This window comes from Salmo salar, chromosome 16 (assembly GCF_965601325.2).
Source record: "Salmo salar chromosome 16, fSalSal1, whole genome shotgun sequence".
Taxonomy (NCBI): Eukaryota; Metazoa; Chordata; class Actinopteri; order Salmoniformes; family Salmonidae; genus Salmo; species Salmo salar.
Genome location: NC_138306.1, coordinates 15,627,873 through 15,654,605, shown reverse-complemented (window position 1 = coordinate 15,654,605; position 26,733 = coordinate 15,627,873). Strand labels below are relative to the sequence as shown.

At 43.3% G+C, this 26,733-nt stretch overlaps 2 protein-coding genes and 2 long non-coding RNA genes across 8 annotated transcripts in view; 2 read left to right on the top strand and 2 right to left on the bottom strand.

The window, feature by feature from the left end:
• The first annotated feature begins 665 nt into the window (after nt 1-665).
• Nucleotides 666-3,082, top strand: LOC106573273 (uncharacterized). Of its 3 annotated transcripts, none has more exons than XM_045696997.2 (5): nt 666-1,135; nt 1,398-1,655; nt 1,855-2,003; nt 2,342-2,452; nt 2,579-3,082. In XM_045696997.2, exons 1-5 carry the CDS (start codon nt 817-819, stop codon nt 2,774-2,776), a joined length of 1,035 nt encoding a protein of 344 aa, XP_045552953.1. In that variant the 5' UTR covers nt 666-816; the 3' UTR covers nt 2,777-3,082. The 3 variants fall into 3 exon arrangements, with proteins under 3 accessions (XP_045552953.1, XP_014003657.1, XP_014003656.1); XM_014148182.3 differs by having other exon boundaries at nt 669-1,135; nt 1,395-1,655; nt 2,354-2,452; XM_014148181.3 differs by having other exon boundaries at nt 671-1,135; nt 1,395-1,655.
• A 7,770-nt stretch (nt 3,083-10,852) lies between these two features.
• On the bottom strand, nt 10,853-22,073 carry LOC145861084 (uncharacterized). The gene is made up of 2 exons (XR_014380855.1): nt 21,706-22,073; nt 10,853-13,112 (listed from the first exon to the last, which is right to left on the bottom strand). It is a non-coding gene; the product is annotated as an uncharacterized LOC145861084 (long non-coding RNA).
• Nucleotides 16,626-18,659, bottom strand: LOC123727793 (uncharacterized). The gene is made up of 2 exons (XR_006759681.2): nt 18,203-18,659; nt 16,626-17,715 (listed from the first exon to the last, which is right to left on the bottom strand). It is a non-coding gene; the product is annotated as an uncharacterized LOC123727793 (long non-coding RNA).
• The window catches only part of bicd1a (BICD cargo adaptor 1a), a 115,420-nt gene continuing 107,395 nt past the window's right edge, over nt 18,709-26,733 (top strand). For all 3 annotated transcript variants that reach the window (XM_014147939.3, XM_014147940.3, XM_014147937.3), the window contains exon 1: nt 18,709-19,315. In XM_014147939.3, coding sequence (XP_014003414.1) covers nt 19,100-19,315 — 216 coding nt within the window. In that variant the 5' untranslated portion in view covers nt 18,709-19,099. The remainder of the gene's footprint in view (nt 19,316-26,733) is intronic.

Genomic DNA, 26,733 nt, shown 5'->3' with positions numbered 1-26,733 from the left:
ACAAAAAGTTCATTCAGGTGTTTGTCATTGCTCTGTGTTTCTCTCTGATATCACACACTTAATTATTATGTTGATGTGGACTGTGACTCCACTGCACCCAATCCAAAGTTTCCTCCAGAAGAATAGAAATATAATTTGTCTGCCGTACCTTTGTCCACCACTAGAGAAAGACAAACTCAAACCTTCAATGTGCTCTGTGCTAACAGCAGTCTGCTAATGTCCCTGACAGGTGTAGCAAGTTTGTGTATGAGAGTTCATGTGGAGGCCAGAGTAGTAAAGATACAGATACGTAGCCAATAAACCTGTAGACAAGGAGGAGCGGTGATACTTGCAACATGATACGTACTAACAGAAGAATTTCTTTACTCAAGTTTCAAAACATTACATTGATTGCATTTATTATAAATATGCAACCATTAATTATCAAATATACCTTCAGATATAGATAGTATTCCTAATTTAGATAACGATAACAAATTATTGGTATGTCCGTTCAGAACTGCACTGGTAGTAAAACATACAATAAGTAGTCAAATATAAAAGGTGTCACAAGGTAAATTGTAGCTGGGATATCAGCTCAGTGAAACATGGACACTGATTAGTGTTCGTGGATTACCAAGAAAGGCATCATTACCCAGTAAACTTTACTCCTCCTCTTAATGATCATATGATGCTGGCCAAACACAATCTGCTTGACGAGGAACAAAGGAGGAGGACAACTAGGTTACTCCCTTTACCTGACAGAAAGAAGGAAATAGCGACAGAGGAAGAGAAAAAGGGAGTTGGGTGCTTTGAAGAGAGGAATAGGGCAAGAACATGCATCAGGAGCCTATAAGTGCAAAGGGTTTAAAAAAGGGAAGCATGCAAGTGACGGTGCACGGACCAAAAAAACGGTGGAGAGAGGACAGCTCACATAGACAGCTCACTTTGGATAGGGGAGTGGACATTACCGCGAGTGAGGAGGCCCCAAGCCCTCCCAAAAAACTGTCCCACTCCATCGAGGAGATCCTGAGGAAACCAATCGAGGAGATCCTGAGGAAACCAACCAGAGTGGGAGAAGAGAGGCGAGAGGGGCTAGGTAGATGGTCTGTTAACAGACAAAATGAAGAATGCCCAAACCAGCAGGTATATACAGGTAATGTGTGTGTTCAATTGACTTTGACTTACGTTACTATGATGGGTGGGCCCATTTTAGGGAGTACACATTACAATAAAGCAAAGGGGTTGGATGGCAAACGGCTAATGCTGTCTCAACTCTGCAAAAGTGTAATGTGTGTACACTTGCATTATGTGTATCATCTTTTACAGTAACATATTCTGAGTTCGGCTAATAGTTCTTGGAGATATTTTAAGGACAAAGATAATCAATATCGTGCCTTTTTTTCTGTCCACAGTAGGAACTGGTCATAACAGGGTGCTGCCACGACATGTGCACATCGTCACTGACTGGAAAGATGACCACACTTCATCTGACCAAAACACAGCAGTCACAAAACTACCCCCTAGAGAGTGTCACATTGACCGCATCTCCCCAGACCACAGTGGGGACTCCAGCATCCACAGTAAGGATAGTAGTCTTCAGGAGAGAGCAGGGCGAGAGGAGGGCCAGGACCAAGGAAGAGCCCAGTGGGAGAGGAACGGCTGTCACCCTCATGGTGAGATTTACCACACAGTCAATATTGCTGTAATCATCAAGGGGAATTATATCTGAGGATGAACGACATTACAAAAAAAAGGCAGTTTTGATGATAATCATGATGATGAGGATGATTACGAAGACAGATGATGATAATGCTGATGATAATCATGATGATGATAATAAAGACATTTTTGCTTGTGTTTGGTGTGCAACAGTGCAGAGGAGGAGAAGGCAGACCAGGATCAGCTTCCCTCCAAGTCAGGTGGAGGAGCTGGAGAAGGTGTTCCTGGAGACCCACTATCCTGATGTCCACATACGGGATAAGCTGGCCTCTCGTCTGCAGCTCACTGAGGGAAGAGTACAGGTACGGTAGCACCAAACACCTGTGACATGCTCATGAAATATATCTATGAGCTTTTACATGAGTACATTTGAAATTGATTGAACGCTCAACAAATATTTCCAAATAAATATTACAATATAAATCTGAGTGAGAATCAAACACTTCACTTTATTCATCACCCCACCACTTGAGCTCCATAGCTATAATTTGTTTAAATCTTGAGTTATCACTGTTATCCATGTTTGCTATCAGGTGAAAACAGAAACAGTCCTTATCAGCTGCTTACATAAATGTTTTGTTATCAATTGAAAAACACAAAAAAATGCCTTTGCTGTCAACTCATTTGCTGATATCTTCAGATTTGGTTCCAGAACCGCAGAGCCAAATGGAGGAAGACTGAGACGCTAAGGGACTTAGAAATGATGGCCGGAGACCAGACACCTATATCCAAACCTGGGTTTCTTTATGAGGTGAGTCTATAGTTTTATGTAAACAAACCAGCAAGGGCCAAATATCCTGTCAGATAGATACAATACATGAGTCATGCTTGAGACAGTAATAGCATGATCATCTCATTTGTTTCGATGACAAAACAGGTTGAAGAGGCTATCTCTCAGTTTCCATTGAATGCCTCATCATCATGGTATGGGCCGTACCAACAACTACAAAAGCTCCACTCCGGGGGGGTTCCATTCCAGCCTTTTCTACCCATGTTGTCACACCTGCATCATCATCCCCTGAGCTCCCTCTGGACCCGACATTTATACTCCATCCCAAGAGTCACTCTTATTTGACACATAATGAACACAAAATAAATTCATCTTCAAAGCTTTGTAAATAGGGTGTATTTTGTCATCTGTGTCCATGATGATGGTGTCATGGTGCTACTATCTCAGAAGCTGTTGAAAATGATGAATGAATTGATCATTGAGCATTTTCTCTCATAGATACAACAATATGGCTTAGTAAAGTGAATGAGATGTTTGTGTTTTCTATCAGTCACTCTCCACTCATACATATATGTTGACTGGAATTCTATAATGATATTGTCAATACACAAATATACATACATAAATAAATACAGTAATACATCTAATTCATATTGACTACATTTGTGCTGTGGCTGTATTTCTCATGTGGCTGTGGTTCTGAAAATATTGTGTAAATTGATGTTAAGAACAGTTCCTGTACACTGTCACGGATCCCTCTGGAACTTTCATTGCGCACACCTGGCCCCTATTCCCACTGATTGTATTTGTATATATGTGCCCTTTGTTCACCATGGTGCTGTCGATTATTGTTACAATGTCCGTCGGTGCGTGTGAGTACCTGTGCTGTGTGTTTTGGGCTTTCGTGCCCTTGTGGATTGCGCAGATGATTACGGGTCTCGTCTTGTGTGTTAATCATTGTGCGGGAGTGTATTTATTCGATGTACTCCTCGCTCTTTTGTTTGGTTTTCAACCCTGTGTTTTGTGTACGTGTTTGCTTAGTCTTCGTCCCCGTGCCTTTACACGGCACACCGTAATTTGGGTAAAATAAAAACCCTGTTACGCATTCTTGCGCCTGTACCCCGAATCATTCATACCAACGTGAGATAGTCCCTGTAAGATAGTAGGACTTCTTTGATGTACAGGTATAAATACATGTGTACATGTACTTTTCCTAACATGAAGCTGGTAAGAGCACTTCCCTCCTTTTTTTCTACGGGTTTATTGTTATATTGAAATATGGCTCTCCTTATCTTAAATTGAGCTAGGGTTATTGACAGGTCAGATGTGGAATTTGGAGAACTACATTTTCAAGAATTTCAACTACACTGAACAAAAACTATGAACACAACATGTAAAGTGTTGGACTCATGTTTCATGAGCTGAAATAAAAGATCCCGGAAATTTTCCAGACACACAAAAAGTGTATTTCTCTCAAATTGTGTGCACAAATTTGTTTACATCCCTGTTAGTGAGCCTTTCTCCTTTGCCAAGATAATCCATCCACCTGACAGGTGTGGCATATCAAGAAGCTGATAAAACAGCATGATCATTACACAGATGCACCTTGTGCTGGGGACAATAAAAGGCCACATTAAAATGTGCAGTTTTCTCACAACACAATGCCACAGATTTCTCAAGTTTTGAAGGAACGTGCAATTGGCATGCTGACTACAGGAATGTCCACCAAAACTTTTGCCGGATAACTTAATGTTAATTTCTCTGTCATAAGCTGCCTCCAATGTCGTTTTAGAGAATTTGGCTTTACATTCAACTGGCCTCAAGCCAACCCATGACCTCCACATCCGGCTTCTTTACATGAGGGAAGGTCTGAGACCAGACATCCGGACAGCTGATGAAACTGTGGGTTTGCACAACCGAAGAATTTCTGCACAAACTGTCAGAAACCGTATCAGGGAAGCTCATCTGCGTGCTCGTCATCCTCACCAGGGTCTTGACCTGACTGCAGTTCAGTGTCATAACCGATACAATGGCCACTGACACACTGGAGAAGTGTGCTCTTCACGGAAGAATCCTGGTTTCAACTGTACCGGGCAGATGGCAGACGGCGTGTATGGCATTGTGTTGGTGAGCGGTTTGCTGATGTCAACGTTGTGAACAGAGTGCCCCATGGTGGCGGTGGTGTTCTGGTATGGGCAGACATAAGCTACAGACAACGAACACAATTGCATTTTATCGATGACATTTGAATGCACAGAGATACTGTGACAAGATCTTGAGGCCCATTGTCATGCCCTTCATCTGCCTCCATCACCTCATGTTTCAGCATGATAATGCACGGCCCCATGTCACAAGGATCTCTACACAATTCCTGGAGGCTGAAAAAGTCCCAGTTTTTCCATGGCCTGCATACTCACCAGACATGTCACCGATTGAGCCTGTTTGGAATGCTCTGGATTGATGTGTACAACAGCATGTTCCAGTTCCTGCCAATATCCATCAACTTCGCACAGCCATTGAAGATGAGTGGGACAACTTTCCACAGGCCACAATCAACAGCCTGAGAAGAAGATGTGCCGAGCTGCATGATACACATGAGATACTGACTGGTTTTCTGATCTACGCACCTATCCTTTTTTAAGGTATCTGTGACCAACAGATGCATATCTGTATTCCCAGTCATGTGAAATCCATAGATTAGGGCCTACTCAATTTATTTCAATTGACTGATTTCCTTATATGAACTGTAACTCAGTCAAATCTTTGCAATTGTTGCATGTTGCTTTTATTTTTTTGTTCAGTGTATTTTTGACCCCAACTTACAAAATGTAGACACAATATAAACTTTTTGTTGTGTCATTCGCGATGATTTGAAATGCAGTGTCCACATGTGCGGTTGTGTTTTAATATATATGGTTCTAATAGCGCAGAAGGTTGGAGCATATGGCTTGCAACCTCATAAATGAGTTCACTGTATAATACACTTTGGAGTAAACTTGTCTGCTAAATGACCATAAAATATATGAAGGGAAAACATGAATCTTATTTAGCACTTACCTAATACCTAATAATATAGCACAATGCTAATGCACCAATTAGTCAAGTAAAGGTGGATGTAGAAAGTTAAATGAGTAACAAATGAATAACACTCACATTGTCTATAGCACATTTGCATGTTATTCTCAAGAATGTATCAAGACACTTTTCATAACTGAGAATATGCAGTATCAGTCAAAAGTATGGACACACCTACTCATTCAAGGGTTATTCTTTATTTTTACTATTTTATACATGTGTGCAAAACTGTCATCAAGGCAAAGGGTGGCTGCTTTGAATAATCTAAAATATATTTTGATTTGTTTAACACTTTTTTGGTTACTACATGATTCCATATGTGTCATTGTATAATTATGTTTTCACTGTTATTCTACAATGTAGAAAACAGTAAAAATAAAGAAAACCCCTTGAATGAGTGTGTCCAAACTTTTGAGTGGTCCTGTATATATAGATATATATATCTATATAGATATAGATATCTATATAGATATAGATATATATATCTATATATACTATTATCAAATTACACTCTCTTACCTTCCATGTATGAAAAAAGTTTTACATACTGTGCCTCGGAAAGTATTCAGACTCCTTGAATTTTTCCACATTTTGTTACATTACAGCCTTATTCTAAAATGGATTAAATACTAAAAAAATCCTCAGCAATCTACACACAATACCCAATAATAACAAAGTGAAAACAGGTTTGAGAAATGTTTGCAAATAAAACATTTAAAAACTGAAATACCTTATTTATATAAGTATTCAGACCCTTTGTTATGAGACTCGAAATTGAGCTCAGGCGCATCCTGTTTCCATTGATCATCCTTGAGATGTTTCTACAACTTGATTGAAGTCTACCTGTGGTTAAATCAATTGATTGGACATGATTTGGAAAGGCACATGCCTGTCTTTATAACGTCCCACAGTTGACAGTGCATGTCAGAGCAAAAACCAAGCCATGAGGTCGAAGGAATTGTCCGTAGAGCTCCGAGACAGGATTGTGTCGAGGCACAGATCTGGGGAAGGGTACCAAAACATTTCTGCAGCATTGAAGATCCCCAATAACACAGTGGCCTCCATCACTCATAAATGGAAGTAGTTTGGAACCCCCAAGACTCTTCCTAGAGCTGGCCGCCTGTTCAAACTGAGCAATCGGGTGAAAAGGGCCTTGGTCAGGGAGATGTCCATAGATCCCGATGGTCACTCTGACAGAACTCCAAGAAGACTCAATGCCGTAATCGCTGCCAAAGGTTCTTCAACAAAGTACTGAGTAAAGGGTCTGAATACTTATGTAAATGTGATTTTTTTATTTTAGAAATTAGCAAACATTTCTAAAAACCTGTTTTTGCTTTGTCATTATGGGGATTGATGAGGGAAAAAATATTTAATAAATTTTAGAATAAGTCAAGGGGTCTGAATACTTTCCGAAAGTACTGTAAATATCCTGAAAAAACTGTCACTCCCTTAGCTTCCATGTAGAGTTGCATATAGGACCTATTCGTAACTCTTCATGGAAGCTAAGCGAGTGACAGTTTTTTCATGGTATTTATGTAAACTTTTTTCCTACATGGAAGGTAAGAGAGTGTAAGATGATAACAGCCTTGAGAGTGACACGTTTTTTTGCCCTCTCTCAGACAATTAACTGTTGAACCAAGATAAGTCAGAATCAGACCTGCAATCAACATAGTGAATGTCTAGTTTTGACATCTGTGTGTGTGTGTGTGTGTGTGTGTGTGTGTGTGTGTGTGTGTGTGTGTGTGTGTGTGTGTGTGTGTGTGTGTGTGTGTGTGTGTGTGTGTGTGTATCGTCATCTCAACATTTCATCCCTACCTTATCTGCCTGTGCTGCTCTCGGTGTCGTAACACATGCTCCTGAATATAGCTCATGTAGCAGGAACGTGCACAGATAGGGCTCTACCTTTGCAGAGCACATGCCACTTTGCCCTTCCACATGCCACTTTGCCCTTCCACATGCCACTTTGCCTTTCCAGTCTCCAAAGTGCCTCTTTTTTCAGTGGTGGTATAATTTCTCCCAAAATGTTTTTTTTTTTTATAATTTTTTTTCATTGTTGTTCTGAACCCACTGCCAACAAGTTGTCGTTAAATTCTCATCAATGCTTCAGAACCAAAAAGTTGCTCATCTTGATTGTTGACCAATAAGCAGCATTGGCGCAAAAAGACGGGCGTGCATATCGAGATTAGTGACCAGAAATAACTTGTTTAATTTCCTCCAGTTTCACCTGGGAAAAACCAACTAGGCCTTCATTTATCATCCCATATAAAATGCAGTTTAGCAATCTACTACTGACTCATCTTTGCCAGAACAAAGGCTACCTGGTGATTTGATTGATCATTTTCATATTTCAGATAGGTCTAGTTTGGGTGGCTACTGGCTACAGTATATGACTAAAGCAGCTGTAACATTACACTGCCTTCAATATTATGGGATGAAGATATTCTGTGGAATTTACTACGATATTTGTGAGGACGAACAGGGCTAGCCGTCTGACAACGAGCACTCTGCAGGCAGACTGCACTACAAAGTGATGGTGCGGTGCAGACAGAACATGCTTTCCATCCGATCCTACAACCAGTGGCGACCCCGTCATTCAGGGCAGGTGCCTGTTTTGAGCCCCACCTTTTTTGGGGGCGAGGGGGTTGCCTGTTTTGCATGTTATTTTGGTATTAATACGTGTCACATATCAGTTTGCAAACAATGTAAAAAAATATATTATAAGAGTTAATAAAGCCTCCATACAAACATGGTCCCTTTTTTGCTTTCTTGAGTAAGGCAGCTCCAAAATGCAGGTGTTGCAGCATAGCTCAGTGCTTTCTGTGGTGGTGGGGCAGACAGCGGAAAATACGAAGTGTAGGGGTTGGTAATGTTCATATAAAGAGAAATAATAAAGAGAAATTATAGATAAAACATATCGGTGCTCATCGGCCATTGGACATAAACATTACACAACAAGTTGGAAATCGCAAATTCAGCAATGAGTGGTTTGGAAGGAATCAGTGGCCTGCTATTCAGTGGAGTGGGTGTGTGGTCCCAATTCTGCGTTTAAGGGTCTCTTTTCCATGCTTAAAATGATAAACATTCAGCATTGGCCATGCTGTCAATCCAGCAGGATTTCTGCCGCGCTATAAACAACTGTTAACTCGGAACTGGGAAATCTGACTTCAGTGAGTTCAAGACAAATGGGAACTCGGGAAAAAACGATCTCCGACTGGCAAAATACGTTATGAACTGTCATCCAACTCGGAATTGTAAGTCGGGAACTCTGGCATCTTTCTAGAGCTACGAACTGAAGATCACTGATGTCATCATGATTCAACCTTGTTTTTTACAGAGTTCCCAGTTGTCTTGAAAGCACCATAAATCCAGAGAATGCCACTGTGATGACAAAGTTTGATGACAAAATTTGCCCATGAAGGCCCGATGCGCCGCCTTCCTGTTCAAGTGAGCACAGCACAACAAGGTGGGTACAAAAATGTCTTGTGTGCTGCTGCATAAATTATGTGATATGCCAGGGGGATATATACTGCTCAAAAAAATAAAGGGAACACTTAAACAACACATCCTAGATCTGAATGAAAGAAATAATCTTATTAAATACTTTTTTCTTTACATAGTTGAATGTGCTGACAACAAAATCACACAAAAATAATCAATGGAAATCCAATTTATCAACCCATGGAGGTCTGGATTTGGAGTCACACTCAAAATTAAAGTGGAAAACCACACTACAGGCTGATCCAACTTTGATGTAATGTCCTTAAAACAAGTCAAAATGAGGCTCAGTAGTGTGTGTGGCCTCCACGTGCCTGTATGACCTCCCTACAACGCCTGGGCATGCTCCTGATGAGGTGGCGGATGGTCTCCTGAGGGATCTCCTCCCAGACCTGGACAAAAGCATCCGCCAACTCCTGGACAGTCTGTGGTGCAACGTGGCGTTGGTGGATGGAGCGAGACATGATGTCCCAGATGTGCTCAATTGGATTCAGGTCTGGGGAACGGGCAGGCCAGTCCATAGCATCAATGCCTTCCTCTTGCAGGAACTGCTGACACACTCCAGCCACATGAGGTCTAGCATTGTCTTGCATTAGGAGGAACCCAGGGCCAACCGCACCAGCATATGGTCTCACAAGAGGTCTGAGGATCTCATCTTGGTACCTAATGGCAGTCAGGCTACCTCTGGTGAGCACATGGAGGGCTGTGCGGCCCCCCAAAGAAATGCCACCCCACACCATGACTGACCCACCGCCAAACCGGTCATGCTGGAGGATGTTGCAGGCAGCAGAAGGTTCTCCACGGCGTCTCCAGACTGTCACGTCTGTCACATGTGCTCCGTGTGAACCTGCTTTCATCTGTGAAGAGCACAGGGCGCCAGTGGCGAATTTGCCAATCTTGGTGTTCTCTGGCAAATGCCAAACGTCCTGCACGGTGTTGGGCTGTAAGCACAACCCCCACCTGTGGACGTCGGGCCCTCATACCACCCTCATGGAGTCTGTTTCTGATCGTTTGAGCAGACACATGCACATTTGTGGCCTGCTGGAGGTCATTTTGCAGGGCTCTGGCAGTGCTCCTCCTGCTCCTCCTTGCACAAAGGCGGAGGTAGCGGTCCTGCTGCTGGGCTGTTGCCCTCCTACGGCCTCCTCCACGTGTCCTGATGTACTGGCCTGTCTCCTGGTAGCGCCTCCATGCTCTGGACACTACGCTGACAGACACAGCAAACCTTCTTGCCACAGCTCGCATTGATGTGCCATCTTGGATGAGCTGCACTACCTGAGCCACTTGTGTGGGTTGTAGACTCCGTCTCATGCTACCACTAGAGTGAAAGCACCGACAGCATTCAAAAGTGACCAAAACATCAGCCAGGAAGCATAGGAACTGAGAAGTGGTCTGTGGTCACCACCTGCAGAACCACTCCTTTATTGGGGGTGTCTTGCTAATTGCCTATAATTTCCACCTGTTGTCTATTCCATTTGCACAACAGCATGTGAAATTTATTGTCAATCAGTGTTGCTTCCTAAGTGGACAGTTTGATTTCACAGAAGTGTGATTGACTTGGAGTTACATTGTGTTGTTTAAGTGTTCCCTTTATTTTTTTGAGCAGTGTATATACTGTAGCTAAGAAAGTAATACTAAGTGTTTATTTCGTTGTAAGCTGTTAGTAGCCCATGTGTCTCACCCTAATAATTTGGTATATTTTCCAGTCTTAATTTCACCTACTGTTCTGAATTTGGTGGGGCACATGTAGCCTGTAACCTGTTTTAGAGAAATGTAATCATCAAATATTGTAAGAACTTTCATTGTCTGCTAATATGCTGTTGTGGAAATTCTTACACAGGACACTCAAAGTCAATATTAAATGAATCACTCTTTATTGTCAGCAAGCTGGAGAGGTCACAGTCAAATTTAGATGCATAAGTGTCGGTTTGAAGTGAACTCTAAAAGGGCGTTCCTTACATAGAACCTCATATACTGCTATCTAATCCTACATAAACATGATTCATTGGATCGGTTCCCACGTGTGACTGGCTCTGTCTCTATCTTAACTTAAAGAACATACTCTGGGCGTCCTGCCAGATGCAGTTAGCCTAGTGGTTAGAGCGTTGGACTGGTAACCGAAAGGTTACAAGATCGAATCCCTGAGCTGACAAGGTAAAAATCTGTCGTTCTGCCCCTGAACAAGGCAGTTAACTAGTTCCTAGGCCGTCATTGAAAATAAGAATTTGTTCTTAACTGACTTGCCTACTTAAATAAAGGTAAAATTTAAAAAAAAAATCCTCTGGAGGACCCCTCCCCCCTCTCTTGACCTTGGTGTACAGGAATAACACTGTAAGAATGGCCCATGTTCTGAATTCTGTCGCTGTACATTTCAAAATGTACAAAATGTAAACAAATACTTATATTGATTACAGTGAGGGAAAAAGTATTTGATCCCCTGCTGATTTTGTACGTTTGCCCACTGACAAAGAAATGATCAGTCTATAATTTTAATGGTAGGTTTATTTGAACAGTGAGAGACAGAATAACAACAACAAAAAAATCCAGCAACAGCTCATGGTCCTCCTGGAATCAGAAGTTTTTTTGACTCAATAGAGAAACGTAGTCAGAAAAAGGTTGATGAATGTCTTGCTCAAGCTGTGTATGCAACTGGTTCACCTCTGATGCTCACAGGCAATGTGTATTGGAAGAGATTTCTGAATGTTCTTCGCCCAGCATACACCTCTCCAACCAGACATGCTTTATCTACTCATTTGCTGGATGCAGAGTTCAACAGAGTTGAAGTGCAGGTCAAGCAAATCATAGAGAAAGCAGACTGTATTGCAATTATCTCTGATGGGTGGTCGAATGTTCGTGGGCAAGGAATAATTAACTACATCATCTCCACACCTCAACCAGTATTCTACAAGAGCACAGACACAAGGGACAGACACACCGGTCTCTACATTGCAGATTAGCTGAAGGCAGTGCCAGGTCGCAGTTGTTAATGAGAACCTGCTCTCAACTGGCCTACCTGGTTAAATAAAGGTGAAATAAAAAATTTAAAAAATGACCTTGGACCACAGAAGGTATTTTCACTGGTGACAGACAATGCTGCGAACATGAAGACTGCTTGGTCTAAAGTGGAGGTCCTACCCTCACATCACACCCACTGGCTGTGCTGCTCATGCATTGAATCTGCTCCTTAAGGACTTCATAGCACTGAAAACAACTCTACAAGAGAGCCAAGGAAATGGTTAGGTATGTGAAGGGTCATCAAGTTATAGCAGCAATCTACCTCACCGAGCAAAGTGATAAGAATAAGAGCACCACATTGAAGCTGCCCAGCAACACCTGTTGGGTATGGACAGTCCCATCAAGAGGATCCTCCTAGATTATGCATTTTGGGAGAGAGTGTTAAGCAGTGTTAAACTCCTGAAACCTATAGCAGTAGCCATTGCACGGATTGAGGGAGACAATGCCATCCTGTCTGATGTTCAGACTCTGCTTGCAGATGTAAGAAAATAAATCTGTACTGCCCTGCCCACTTCACTGTTGCTCCAAGCAGAGGAAACCACAGTTCTGAAATACATCAAAAAGCGTGAAGACTTCTGCCTGAAGCACATACACACCGCAGTGCACATGTTGGACCCCAAGTATGCTGGCAAGAGCATCCTGTCTGGTGCAGAGATCAACAAGACCTATGGTGTCTTCACTACCATGTCTCGCCACCTTGGCATGGATGAGGGAAAGGTTCTTGGCAGTCTGGCAAAGTTCAAATCCATGCAAGGGCTTTGGGATGGAGATGCAATATGGCAGTCGTGCTAACATGTCTCATCAGCCACCTGGTGGAAGGGATTTTGTGGATATGAGGCTCTTTCCCCGGTTGCCTCCGTCATCCTCCAAATCCTGCCAACATCAGCCGCCTCAGAGTGCAACTGGTCCTTGTTTGGGAATACACACACCAAAGCACGAAACAGGCTGACCAATACAAGGGTTGAAAAATGAGTGGCCATCTGGGCAAATTTGAGCCATCCTCAACAAGGTTGGAAAGTGACAGTGAAGATGAGGCCTCAGAGTCTGATGTTCAAGAGGTGGACATTGAGGAGGTCCAGGGAGAAGACATGGAAGCCTGTGAGGAAGACAATCAAAGCTTTAGTTTCTAGACTATCATTTTACAGATGTATGTTGAAAACGTTTTCGGGAGATGAGATGGATCTTTTGGGATCATTCAATATTCCCTTTGTTTTGTTGTTCAGTGAAATCATCCCATGTGAAGAGTCATCTCATTTAATTAAAGGTCAAGTTCGTAACTAAATCGTTTTTTTTTATTTCTAATGGAAGGATTTAATCATTTGCAATTATGTCTAGTTATGATAAGGTGAAAGGTTTATATTTCTCTCTCCATATAATATGGTAAATATATCCAATGCAAAAAACATTTACATTTAAATGGTATTAATATTAATTTGCATATATTTCCGTTAATTCCCATATATTCCCGTTAATTCCCTTATATTCCCGTTAATTCCCACAGAACGTTTCCACCTCTGAATATTCCCCAAAATGTGCAACCCTAGTAAGGTGCTGGGACTGCTGTTGGGACTCTGCTGTTGGGACAGCTTTATGTCGGCCCTAACAGTTTGTTTGTCACTGTTACAGTGCAATTCATGTATTGTTTAGTGTTGTATTGTGTTGTGTAGTGTCTTTGCTGACATATTTTTTTGTTTGTTTGCACCACCAAGCTTTACATGCTAAAATCGCCACTACTTACAACCTCTGCTACAATTAGGCCTATGACTCCAGAGAAGTATATATATACTCTTCAAAAAAATAAAGGGAACACTTAAACAACACAATGTAACTCCAAGTCAATCACACTTCTGTGAAATCAAACTGTCCACTTAGGAAGCAACACTGATTGACAATAAATTTCACATGCTGTTGTGCAAATGGAATAGACAACAGGTGGAAATTATAGGCAATTAGCAAGACACCCCCAATAAAGGAGTGGTTCTGCAGGTGGTGACCACAGACCACTTCTCAGTTCCTATGCTTCCTGGCTGATGTTTTGGTCACTTTTGAATGCTGTCGGTGCTTTCACTCTAGTGGTAGCATGAGACGGAGTCTTACAGCCCAACACCGTGCAGGACGTTTGGCATTTGCCAGAGAACACCAAGATTGGCCAATTCGCCAATGGCGCCCTGTGCTTTTCACAGATGAAAGCAGGTTCACACTGAGCACATGTGACAGACGTGACAGAGTCTGGAGACGCCGTGGAGAGCGTTCTGCTGCCTGCAACATCCTCCAGCATGACCGGTTTGGCGGTGGGTCAGTCATGGTGTGGGGTGGTATTTCTTTGGGGGGCCGCACAACCCTCCATGTGCTCGCCAGAGGTAGCCTGACTGCCATTAGGTACCGAGATGAGATCCTCAGACCCCTTGTGAGACCATATGCTGGTGCGGTTGGCCCTGGGTTCCTCCTAATGCAAGACAATGCTAGACCTCATGTGGCTGGAGTGTGTCAGCAGTTCCTGCAAGAGGAAGGCATTGATGCTATGGACTGGCCCGCCCGTTCCCCAGACCTAAATACAATTGAGCACATCTGGGACATCATGTCTCGCTCCATCCACCAACGCCACGTTGCACCACAGACTGTCCAGGAGTTGGCGGATGCTTTAGTCCAGGTCTGGGAGGAGATCCCTCAGGAGACCATCCGCCACCTCATCAGGAGCATGCCCAGGCATTGTAGGGAGGTCATACAGGCACGTGGAGGCCACACACACTACTGAGCCTCATTTTGACTTGTTTTAAGGACATTACATCAAAGTTGGATCAGCCTGTAGTGTGGTTTTCCACTTTAATTTTGAGTGTGACTCCAAATCCAGACCTCCATGGGTTGATAAATTGGATTTCCATTGATTATTTTTGTGTGATTTTGTTGTCAGCACATTCAACTATGTAAAGAAAAAAGTATTTAATAAGATTATTTCATTCATTCAGACCTAGGATGTGTTATTTTAGTGTTCCCTTTATTTTTTTGAGCAGTGTATATATATATATATATATCCCTAGTTGATATTGACTGCCAACATTACTAACTTTAAGCTACAAATGCAGTTGTAAAACACCATTTCTTTTATAGCCTATCTTGAGTTTAGAAAATGGATCCCTGTTTATGGGTGTATTAAATGACAGGCTACATTTGCGCAGTGATTGTGCACACGTTTTGAGTGTGCACACACGTGATTGTGCTTGTGCGGGGGTCACAAGTTGTATACCACTCTTTTTTGGGGGTAGGGGGTCAAAAAATTTGAAGACCACTGGGATAGATGATAGTGGCAAAGAATCTGGTTGGAAAATGGTAGCCTACAGTATTTATTACAATCTTCTATTATGACTGGAACTGTGTTAGTCATTGTTAATAAGTGCAGCATTTATTCCACTTCAAAATAGTTTAGCAAAATACTATACTCATCAGGTTGTGCTGCTTTCCCCTCTTCTTGTAATAATTGCTCAATGAGTATGTGACTGCAGTTGCGGGAAAAACATTATTTGGGTGCCTTTTTTTTAGCTTTTTAGCTGTATGAGACAACAGGAGAAACCATGGCTTGGTCAAAAGTAATGCACTATATGGGGCCAAAATGGTGCCACTTTGGATTTGTCCAACATGTCCTTGTAGCCCTACATACCTCATCACAGACACATCCAGACAGGTGTTTATTCTTACAAAGTAGGTCAGAAAAGACCCACCTTAAGGGCTGAAATCAATCCGTATTGCATTAAAATGTAAAGGTAATTTCCGATTGAGATGACAATACGCAGCTTGTGTATGCAGTCTCTGCGAAAGCAGGAACATTGCCTTTCAATTTCAGCCAAACTATAACACGATACTTCTGCGATACGGATGGAATCTAGTTTCGACCTGTTGCCTTTGTCACTTGTGTTTGCAACACCAAGGTCAACAACCATGTATAAGCCTGAAGCAAGCACTATCCTTACCAATAAATTAAGCTAAGCTCCTTACTGGCCGTGGGATGTTCCAGGGATGTTCCTGTATCCTCCAGTAGTTTACAATATTGAGTGCAATTACTGTAACCTATACCCAATCCAGTTCAAATGACTCGGTTTCTTTTTTATTTGAATTTAATGTATTTAGCCTAATGCAATTATTTTCACATTTTAATTATTGTCCTAAAGTAATACAACTTAACGCCAATTACTGTACATGGGCCTATATGGTTTGGCCATTTCTACACATTAAGCTCAACTATTGACAGTGATAGGCTATTGAATCCAGTAGTCTATCTATTTTTAAAGATAATATATTCAGTCTCTATCATTTCTAAGGATAATAATTGCCTACATTTGTTTATATTTCCAAATTCTGATCTTTTCCGGCTAGTAATTCCTCACGAAACCCAGACAAAACAATACCATTATTTTGGGTACTTTCATGAAATGTAATTCATAGAATAATCAATTGGAGGAAGGATTGTTGTTATATATTTGACAGTTGTATCTAAAAGCATATTCATGACATTTTGGCCTTACCCAGGCCTCCTTTAAGAGTCCATAGTGTTGCATCTGTAGGTGCTATAAAGCAAACATTGGTGTCATATAACGCTTTACTGCTTGCTCTGTAATAGTATTTTGATTTCAATAACCTTTAATTACATGAATTTATGAATATTGACAAAAATAAACATGAATATTGAAAATATCAAAAAATGTATATGGATAAATGTTCAGTAAATTGTTGAACATAATATACTATACAGGCCGATCAAAGTTCCAGGGTGGGATCTCTGCCACTTTTAGATTTCAAATCCAATTTGTAAGCAAGCAATATTTTTTGCAACGGTGGGGGAGTGCCAAGATGGAGGCGCGGGGGCTTCAAAACTGCGCCTTTTAGTCATCTAGTATATATATATATATATAGCATTGGTTACATTGACTGCTATGCCAATTTCTTGGTAAAATGGAACATAACTTTAAAACTAGCAGAGATCCCACTCTGGAACTTTGATATGCACCTAGAGTATGTTATGTTCAACAGTACGGTAAGGTTGTGGAAAAAAACAACACTGCTCAATCAAAGCCGTCTAACCTATAGCAGACCGCTTTTAACACACACATTCCTTTCCACACACCCACTACTTTCCTTTCGACTCGCTCATACTCTGGTCGACATATTGGGCTACAGGTACCCCCTTATTTTTATTTTTTTGTCTGGGTTTCTTGAGGAATCCCTCAGGTATGAAAAATGATCCAGACAATATATTCTATTTTCTCAGCATTAATAGATGGAGAAGGGTGTAATTGGGGCGCTGCTCTGTATTGGAGTAGCTAGCGGTAGGCGGGGTCGACACTGGTGTCCTTTGCCCCCGTCTGTCGGGCATGTTTTTCTCTGGTACACAACAGGCAGGAGGTGGGGCAACACCATGTGCCAGCTAGCTAACTAGCAAGCTAGCTAGTTTGCACACGGTGTCGCTCCCGCCTGCTGTGGTAGCGGGAGGCGGTGGCGACTGGTAGACTGTGTCCTTGGGCCCTGCCTGTCAGCATAGTTTTCACAGGTACACAGCAGGGCAGGGGCGACACCGTGTGCTAGCTAACTAGCACACGGTGTCACTAACCAGCAAGCTAGCTAGTTAGCACACGTTGTTGCCCCAGTCTCCCACTTGATGTGCTAGCAGGAGGCGGGGGTAATCAGTAGACAGTGTCCTTGGGCCCCGCCTGTCAAATCAAATTAAAGTTTATTTGTCACGTGCCGAATACAACAGGTGTAGACTTCACAGTGAAATGCTTACTTACAGGCTCTAACCAATAATGCAAAAAAGGTGTTAGGTGAACAATAGGTAAGTAAAGAAATAAAACAACAGTAAAAAGACAGGCTATATACAGTGGCGAGGCTACACACAGACACCGGTTAGTCAGGCTGATTGAGGTAGTATGTACATATGGTTAAAGTGACTATGCATATATGATGAACAGAGAGTAGCAGTAGCGTAGAGAGGGGTTGGCGGGTGGCGGGACACAATGCAGATAGCCCGGTTAGCCAATGTGCGGGAGCGCTGGTTGGTCGGGCCAATTGAGGTAGTATGTACATATGATATGGTTAAAGTGACTGTGCATATATGATAAACAGAGAGTAGCAACAGCGTAAAAAGAGGGGTTGGGGGAGGAAACACAATGCAAATAGTCCGGGTAGCCATTTGATTACCTGTTCAGGAGTCTTATGGCTTGGAAGTAAAAACTGTTGAGAAGCCTTTTTGTCCTAGACGTGGCACCGTCTGTGGCTGGGGTCTTTGACAGAAGACAGGAGCGACACTGTGTGCTAGCTAACTAGCAAGCTAGCACACAGTGTCACTAACTAGCAAGCTAGTTAGTTATTTAACGCACAGTGTCGCTCCAGCCTTCCGCCTGCTGTACTAGTGGGAGACGGGGGCGACCGGTATACAGTGTCATTCGCCCCAGCCCGTTGGGCACTGTTTTCCCTGTTGTTCGGCAGGCTGGAGCTAAGGACACTGTCTACTTGTTTTGCCCTCGCTAGCTAGCAAAGAGTACACAGCTGGCAGGGGCGAAGAAACTCAGATAATACTTTCATTTCCCTTTTCAAAAGTGTAGCACAAGCATGAAGATGTGGTTATTGGGGGGCGGTAATGAAGGAAACAATGGGTTGCAGGAACATATTGCTGGGTGCAGTAGTACACTATTGGGCTGCAAGCACACAGTATTGGAGATGCGCCGACGTGTAATGACGTCACGGGAGAGCGGATGGAAGCAACTTCGTGGACCACTTTACCTCATAATAATCGAGAGATGGCGTCCTGTGCCCAGTGAATAAGCAAAAATTATCTTAAAGAATTGACGAAGAGATACTCTAATGGCATTTATCATTAGGCTACGAACACTGTTGAAGTAGGCTAATAGCAATAATCCTCCACTGATAGAAACATCATTTATTTTGGTGCTGTTCTGCAATAGCCTATTACACCTGGCTTCCCCAGATTTAATAGGGGGTGGGTTCCGCGGCGGTTGTTTCAGCATCCTCCAGCCTCCGCCTCTGTGTAGGCTATCCAACGCGCGGACGGCGAACTGGAGACAGGGAGAGAGGGCGATGGCTGCCGGTGGAGGATGCGGGGAGACAGTGGATCAGTACCGGGCGGTGGTCGAGCGGCTCACCCAGGAACTTGCGGATGCGAACAGAGAGAAAATCAGGGCGGCAGAATGCGGTCTTGTTGTGTTGGAAGAGAACCAGACTTTGAAGCAGCAGTATGCCGATTTGGAATCGGAGCAGGAGACGCTGAAGCAGGAGTTGGAACAATTACAAGAGGTAGGCTAGTATACAGTATGCTAGAGGATGCAGCCATTCCCCAATCTATTCAAGAAAAATCATTTTCTATTATGTACGGCTCAGTCACCAAACCTATTATTAGATTATATTAGGTTACACGAAATGGCAAGACGGACCCTACAAGCATATTTACGTTTGGGTGAGCTTATTGCCATATGTTTTGTACATTTCTTTGACATGATCCACACATTATTTGTATGGAAAAGGTGTGTGTGTGTGGGTTCATAGTCCACTTTTTGCATTTTACTTTGCATGACCTCTGTCATTAATCTATTGGTGAAGTCCATATGTCCTGTGCAGTCATGGAGTAATGAATTAAGTTAAGTGCTGTCTCTGTCAGAGACTGAGGTGATTTCCCTATTCTCCCATCCTCTCAATGTGGGTGGCTCCTGTCCCTAAGTGCATTGGACACACACACAAACTGCAGGCATTGTTTAAACTAGTCCCTTTCTAATGCAAATGTCACCCTTTACCAAGCAAATATGCAATGCATCATTGTAAAGTTAGCCTTTTAGTCATTGTTTGAGCGCCAGGGGTCAGTTGTCATTCAGACTGTTATGGTGGGACTGTAAAGATCTGCTCAAGAGATGAGGTATGCACAAGAGTAAATGAAGGAATGCTTTGGTCATTTCAGCTTCAGAGCTGCTGTATACTATGGTTTGTGTGGTTGCTCACTTGCCTATTGATCCAAGTGTCACGTTAAGCATTTTCATGAAGAATCTGTGAAGTGTCTGGATAGGTCCCTGGATCCACTTCCACAACACTGCTGGGCCAGCTCTTTTTCTAAAGTTTCATTTCTAAAGTAATTGTAACTGTAAAGAGTATCATAAACTCCATAGGTATTGAGTTTGTCTGCCCCCACTTGCTAGGGCTTGAAAAATGAATGACTATGTGTTTGTGCATTCGGTCAAACATGCATAAAGCAAAAGGGAAGAGCAGATGCTGACAGAGCTCAAAGTTCAAGGTCATTATGGAGGTAGAGAACCTATAGTGCTATTGGGAGCAGAGACTAGAGTCTAGAACGGTTGACGTGGGAAGGGAGATGGGCAATAATGGCAGTTTGATATGGATTAAATTCCCTTTGCAAAGCAGCCCAGTTCTATATCAGATTTAACCAGTGTCATCTTTTACAGTATGGTGCATGGGTACCAACGACTTAGTCTTAGTTATCAAGATGTATTTTACTGTCCTGAATCTATAACCTGTTTAACTCTGCACTTAGCCCTGGGCTAAGAGAGTTCTTAGCATCAGCTTTTCAGAGCCAGCCGATCACGGAGTTCCATTGTAATCTAATTTGAATACTCATTAAGCTTAGCACTGGGCTAAGAAAGTTTATATTTTACACATTGACAATCTAGGTTTAGAGGTTCATAATTTGATATAATTGTGGAATTTCACACATTGGTTTAATTAATGTCATAATGTTTTTTATTCCCCAAAGTACTATGAAACAAAGATAAATTATACAAAGAATGATAGTAAAAAACTTTGGAGCACCTTAATTTACAATTTGGGCAAAAAGGCAGCTCCATCATTCATTGATTTAGATGGCTCATTCATCACAAAACCCACTACAAGATTACAAGATTAGCAAATTTAGGCATGACATGCCAGCAACAAACACCTAACCTACACATCCAAGTATAACTGACCAAATTATGAAAGACAAGCCTTGTAATTTTGAATTCCATAAAGTGAGTGTGGAAGAGGTGAAAAATGATTGTTTGTCTATTTAACTAGGCAAGTCAGTTAAGAACAAATTCGTATTTTCAATGACAGCCTAGGAACAGTGGGTTAACTGCCTTGTTCAGGGGCAGAACGACAGATTTGTACCTTGTCAGCTCAGGGTTTCAAACTTGCAACCTTTCGGTTACTAGTCCAAAGCTCTAACCACTAGGCTACCCTGCCACCCCATTGTCTATCAACAATGACAAGCCACCTGGGTCTGACAACTTGGATAGAAAATGACAGGATGATAGTGGACGATATTGCCACTCCTATTTGCCATCTCTTTAATCTAAGTTTTAAAAAAAGTGTTTGCTCTCAGGCCTGGAGGGGAGCAAAGGTCATTCCGCTACCCATGAATAGAAAAGCACCCTTTACTGACTCAAATAGCTGACCAACCAGCCTGTTACCAAATGTTAGTAAACTTTTGGAAAAAATTGTGTTTGACCAGATACAATGCTATTTTACAGTAAATAAATTAACATGACTTTCACAAATGACTGATGATTGGCTGAGAAAAATTGATAATACAAATATTGTTTGAGCTGTTTTGTTACACTTCAGTGCGGCTTTTGACATTATCGATCATAGTATGCTGCTGGAAAAACGTATATGGTATGGCTATATCATGGATCAAGACTTACCTGTCTAACAGAACACAGAGGGTGTTCTTTAATGGTTGCCTCTCTCAACATAATCCAGGTAAAATCAGGCATTCTCTAGGGCAGAAGTCTAGGCCCCTTTACTTTTTTCAATCTTTACTAATGACCTGCCACTGGCTCTGAGTAAAGCCTGTGTGTCTATGTATACAGATGACTCAACACTTTACACGTCAGCTACTATAGCATGTGAAATCACTGCAACACTAAACAAAGAGCTCAATGTGCACATTGCAGTTTCTCTAGAGATAAATCAGATCCAGCCTGAACTGTGCGATGTAGTAGGGAGTTGTAGTTTCCAACAGGCCAATATTCTACATAGTTTAGCGCATAAAACGTGGTAATTAACTACATTGACCATAATACATTGTGCATCTACTTGCCCGGTCTGTGTTTCTTTTACACCTGCTACGGAAGAGACAGAAGAATGTGCGATCATGGGGTGATATAGAGAGCTGATGTTGCTTCGCAAGGTATCTCTACCTGAAAATACATGATCTGAGTGATTGATAGTTGTTATTTATTCAGCAGTCATAAAAGTATGCCTTATTTACTTTGAAGAACTACAAAATAGGGATTTTGTTAGACAGGATATGCAGCAGTTCTATAGAGATTAGAGAATGACTTTGAATTAAATAATGGTAACACTTTACTTGGCATCCAGTGTCATAACACTTTATGACACGGGCATAACCATGTCATATGTCATAACAGCTGACATAACTTGTCATAACACTGTTATGACCCATATATTTATCCCTGTTGTGACTTATATTGCGTTCTTGTACGGCTCGTTATGACACCTACATAAGTGTCAAACCCCAGATTTATTCAAGTTAGTTTTTCCCTGCCAAGTAGTTTCCTTTCGTTTGAAAGTTTGTTTCTTAAATCCTTTGTTGTTGTTGTATTGAAATATTTCCAGTCATGTTTTTTTCATCATATTTTAAGTAACTTGTAGAAAATACACTTTATGACACTGTCATGAAGCATTATTACCATCATAATCATAACAGTTTTCAGCTGTGCTAACAAAGTTGCAAAAGGGTTATCTAATGATCAATTAGCCTTTTAACCTCTTAGGGACCCCTTAACGCTCGAATCCCGTTAACGGGATAGATTTGACAACATCCGGTAAAATGCAGAGCACGAAATTCAAAATACAAACTAAGTAATATTAAACATTCATGACGATACAAGTGTCTTACATCATTTAAAATATAAACTTCTTGTTAATCCAGCCGCTTTGTCCGATTTCAAAAATACTTTACGGCACAAGCATACCTTACGATTATCTGAGGACAGCGCCCCGCATACAAAACTATGAAAAACATTTTCCAACCAAACAGATGCATAATGAAAGTCAGAAATAGCAATAAAATAAAATGCTTACCTTTGAAGATCTTTATCTTTTTGCAATCCCAAATGTCTCAGTTACACAATGAATGGTTGTTTTGTTCGATAAAGTCCTTCTTTATGTCCCAAAAATGACAATTTATTTGCCGTTTGATTCTGAAATACACCGGTTCCAACTCGCCCAACATGACTACAAAGTATCTAATAACATTTACATTTAAGTCATTTAGCAGACGCTCTTATCCAGAGCGACTTACAAATTGGTGCATTCACCTTATAATATCCAGTGGAACAACCACTTTACAATAGTGCATCTAAATCTTTTAAGGGGGGGGGTTAGAAGGATTACTTTATCCTATCCCAGGTATTCCTTGAAGAGGTGGGGTTTCAGGTGTCTCCGGAAGGTGGTGATTGACTCCGCTGTCCTGGCGTCGTGAGGGAGCTTGTTCCACCATTGGGGTGCCAGAGCAGCGAACAGTTTTGACTGGGCTGAGCGGGAACTGTGCTTCCTCAGAGGTAGGGAGGCGAGCAGGCCAGAGGTGGATGAACGGAGTGCCCTTGTTTGGGTGTAGGGCCTGATCAGAGCCTGAAGGTACGGAGGTGCCGTTCCCCTCACAGCTCCGTAGGCAAGCACCATGGTCTTGTAGCGGATGCGAGCTTCGACTGGAAGCCAGTGGAGAGAGCGGAGGAGCGGGGTGACGTGAGAGAACTTGGGAAGGTTGAACACCAGACGGGCTGCGGCGTTCTGGATGAGTTGTAGGGGTTTAATGGCACAGGCAGGGAGCCCAGCCAACAGCGAGTTGCAATAATCCAGACGGGAGATGACAAGTGCCTGGATTAGGACCTGCGCCGCTTCCTGTGTGAGGCAGGGTCGTACTCTGCGAATGTTGTAGAGCATGAACCTACAGGATCGGGTCACCGCCTTGATGTTGGTGGAGAACGACAGGGTGTTGTCCAGGGTCACGCCAAGGCTCTTAGCACTCTGGGAGGAGGACACAAGGGAGTTGTCAACCGTGATGGCGAGATCATGGAACGGGCAGTCCTTCCCCGGGAGGAAGAGCAGCTCCGTCTTGCCGAGGTTCAGCTTGAGGTGGTGATCCGTCATCCACACTGATATGTCTGCCAGACATGCAGAGATGCGATTCGCCACCTGGTTGTCAGAAGGGGGAAAGGAGAAGATTAATTGTGTGTCATCTGCATAGCAATGATATGAGAGACCATGTGAGGATATGACAGAGCCAAGTGACTTGGTGTATAGCGAGAATAGGAGTGGGCCAAGAACAGAGCCCTGGGGGACACCAGTGGTGAGAGCACATGGTGCGGAGACAGATTCTCGCCACGCCACCTGGTAGGAGCGACCTGTCAGGTAGGACGCAATCCAAGCGTGGGCGGCGCCGGAGATGCCCAGCTCGGAGAGGGTGGAGAGGAGGATCTGATGGTTCACGGTATCAAAGGCAGCAGATAGGTCTAGAAGGATGAGAGCAGAGGAGAGAGAGTTAGCTTTAGCAGTGTGGAGAGCCTCCGTGACACAGAGAAGAGCAGTCTCAGTTGAATGCCCAGTCTTGAAACCTGACTGATTAGGATCAAGAAGGTCATTCTGAGAGAGATAGCAAGAGAGCTGGCCAAGGACGGCGCGTTCAAGAGTTTTGGAGAGAAAGGAAAGAAGGGATACTGGTCTGTAGTTGTTGACATCGGAGGGATCGAGTGTAGGTTTTTTCAGAAGGGGTGCAACTCTCGCTCTCTTGAAGACGGAAGGGACGTAGCCAGCGGTCAAGGATGAGTTGATGAGCGAGGTGAGGTAGGGGAGAAGGTCTCCGGAAATGGTCTGGAGAAGAGAGGAGGGGATAGGGTCAAGTGGGCAGGTTGTTGGGCGGCCGGCCGTCACAAGACGCAAGATTTCATCTGGAGAGAGAGGGGAGAAAGAGGTCAAAGCACAGGGTAGGGCAGTGTGAGCAGGACCAGCAGTGTCGTTTGACTTAGCAAACGAGGATCGGATGTCGTCAACCTTCTTTTCAAAATGGTTGACGAAGTCATCCGCAGAGAGGGAGGGGGGGGGGGGGGAGGGGGAGGAGGATTCAGGAGGGAGGAGAAGGTACCAAAGAGCTTCCTAGGGTTAGAGGCAGATGCTTGGAGTTTAGAGTGGTAGAAAGTGGCTTTAGCAGCAGAGACAGAAGAGGAAAATGTAGAGAGGAGGGAGTGAAAGGATGCCAGGTCCGCAGGGAGGCGAGTTTTCCTCCATTTCCGCTCGGCTGCCCGGAGCCCTGTTCTGTGAGCTCGCAGTGAGTCGTCGAGCCACGGAGCAGGAGGGGAGGACCGAGCCGGCCTGGAGGATAGGGGACAGAGGAAATCAAAGGATGCAGAGAGGGAGGAGAGGAGGGTTGAGGAGGCAGAATCAGGAGATAGGTTGGAGAAGGTTTGAGCAGAGGGAAGAGATGATAGGATGGAAGAGGAGAGAGTAGCGGGAGAGAGAGAGCGAAGGTTGGGACGGCGCAATACCATCCGAGTAGGGGCAGAGTGAGAAGTGTTGGATGAGAGCGAGAGGGAAAAGGATACAAGGTAGTGGTCGGAGACTTGGAGGGGAGTTGCAATGAGATTAGTGGAAGAACAGCATCTAGTAAAGATGAGGTCAAGCGTATTGCCTGCCTTGTGAGTAGGGGGGGAAGGTGAGAGGGTGAGGTCGAAAGAGGAGAGGAGTGGAAAGAAGGAGGCAGAGAGGAATGAGTCGAAGGTAGACGTGGGGAGGTTAAAGTCACCCAGAACTGTGAGAGGTGAGCCATCCTCAGGAAAGGAACTTGTCAAGGCGTCAAGCTCATTGATGAACTCTCCAAGGGAACCTGGAGGGCGATAAATGATAAGGATGTTAAGCTTGAAAGGGCTGGTAACTGTGACAGCATGGAATTCAAATGAGGAGATAGACAGATGGGTCAGGGGAGAAAGAGAGAATGTCCACTTGGGAGAGATGAGGATTCCAGTGCCACCACCCCGCTGGCTCGATGCTCTAGGGGTATGCGAGAACACGTAGTCAGACGAGGAGAGAGCAGTAGGAGTAGCAGTGTTATCTGTGGTAATCCATGTTTCCGTCAGCGCCAGGAAGTCTAGGGACTGGAGGGTAGCATAGGCTGAGATGAACTCAGCCTTGTTGGCCGCAGACCGGCAGTTCCAGAGGCTGCCGGAGACCTGGAACTCCACGTGGGTCGTGCGCGCTGGGACCACCAGGTTAGAGTGGCAGCGGCCACGCGGTGTGGAGCGTTTGTATGGCCTGTGCAGAGGAGAGAGAACAGGGATAGACAGACACATAGTAGACAAGCTACAGAAGAGGCTACGCTAATGCAAAGGAGATTGGAATGACAAGTGGACTACACGTCTCGAATGTTCAGGAAGTTAAGCTTACGTTGCAAAAATCTTATTGACTAAAATGATACAGTACTGCTGGCTGGTGGAGTAGGCTAGCTAGCAGTGGCTGCGTTGTTGACTTTGAACGTGTAGCTGGCTAGGTAACCTCGGTAGTTTCAGTACTACACCTTGTTATGATACAAAGCAACTTTGTAGCTAGCTAGCTAACATAACACTAATCAAGACGTTCCTTGTAGTGTATTTAGTTTCAACAATGCTGCTCGTCGGTAATAGTTGGCTGGGTTAGGAAAAATGGCGTCGCGGGGG

Excerpts from the sequence above, each read along its gene's own strand:
- LOC106573273 (XM_014148181.3), top strand. The coding sequence starts at position 817 with ATGCATCAGGAGCCTATAAGTGCAAAGGGTTTAAAAAAGGGAAGCATG. Across the intron at positions 1,136-1,394 it reads AAACCAGCAGGTATATACAG|TAGGAACTGGTCATAACAGG; the intron begins GTAATGTGTGTG and ends TTCTGTCCACAG. Across the intron at positions 2,453-2,578 it reads AACCTGGGTTTCTTTATGAG|GTTGAAGAGGCTATCTCTCA; the intron begins GTGAGTCTATAG and ends ATGACAAAACAG.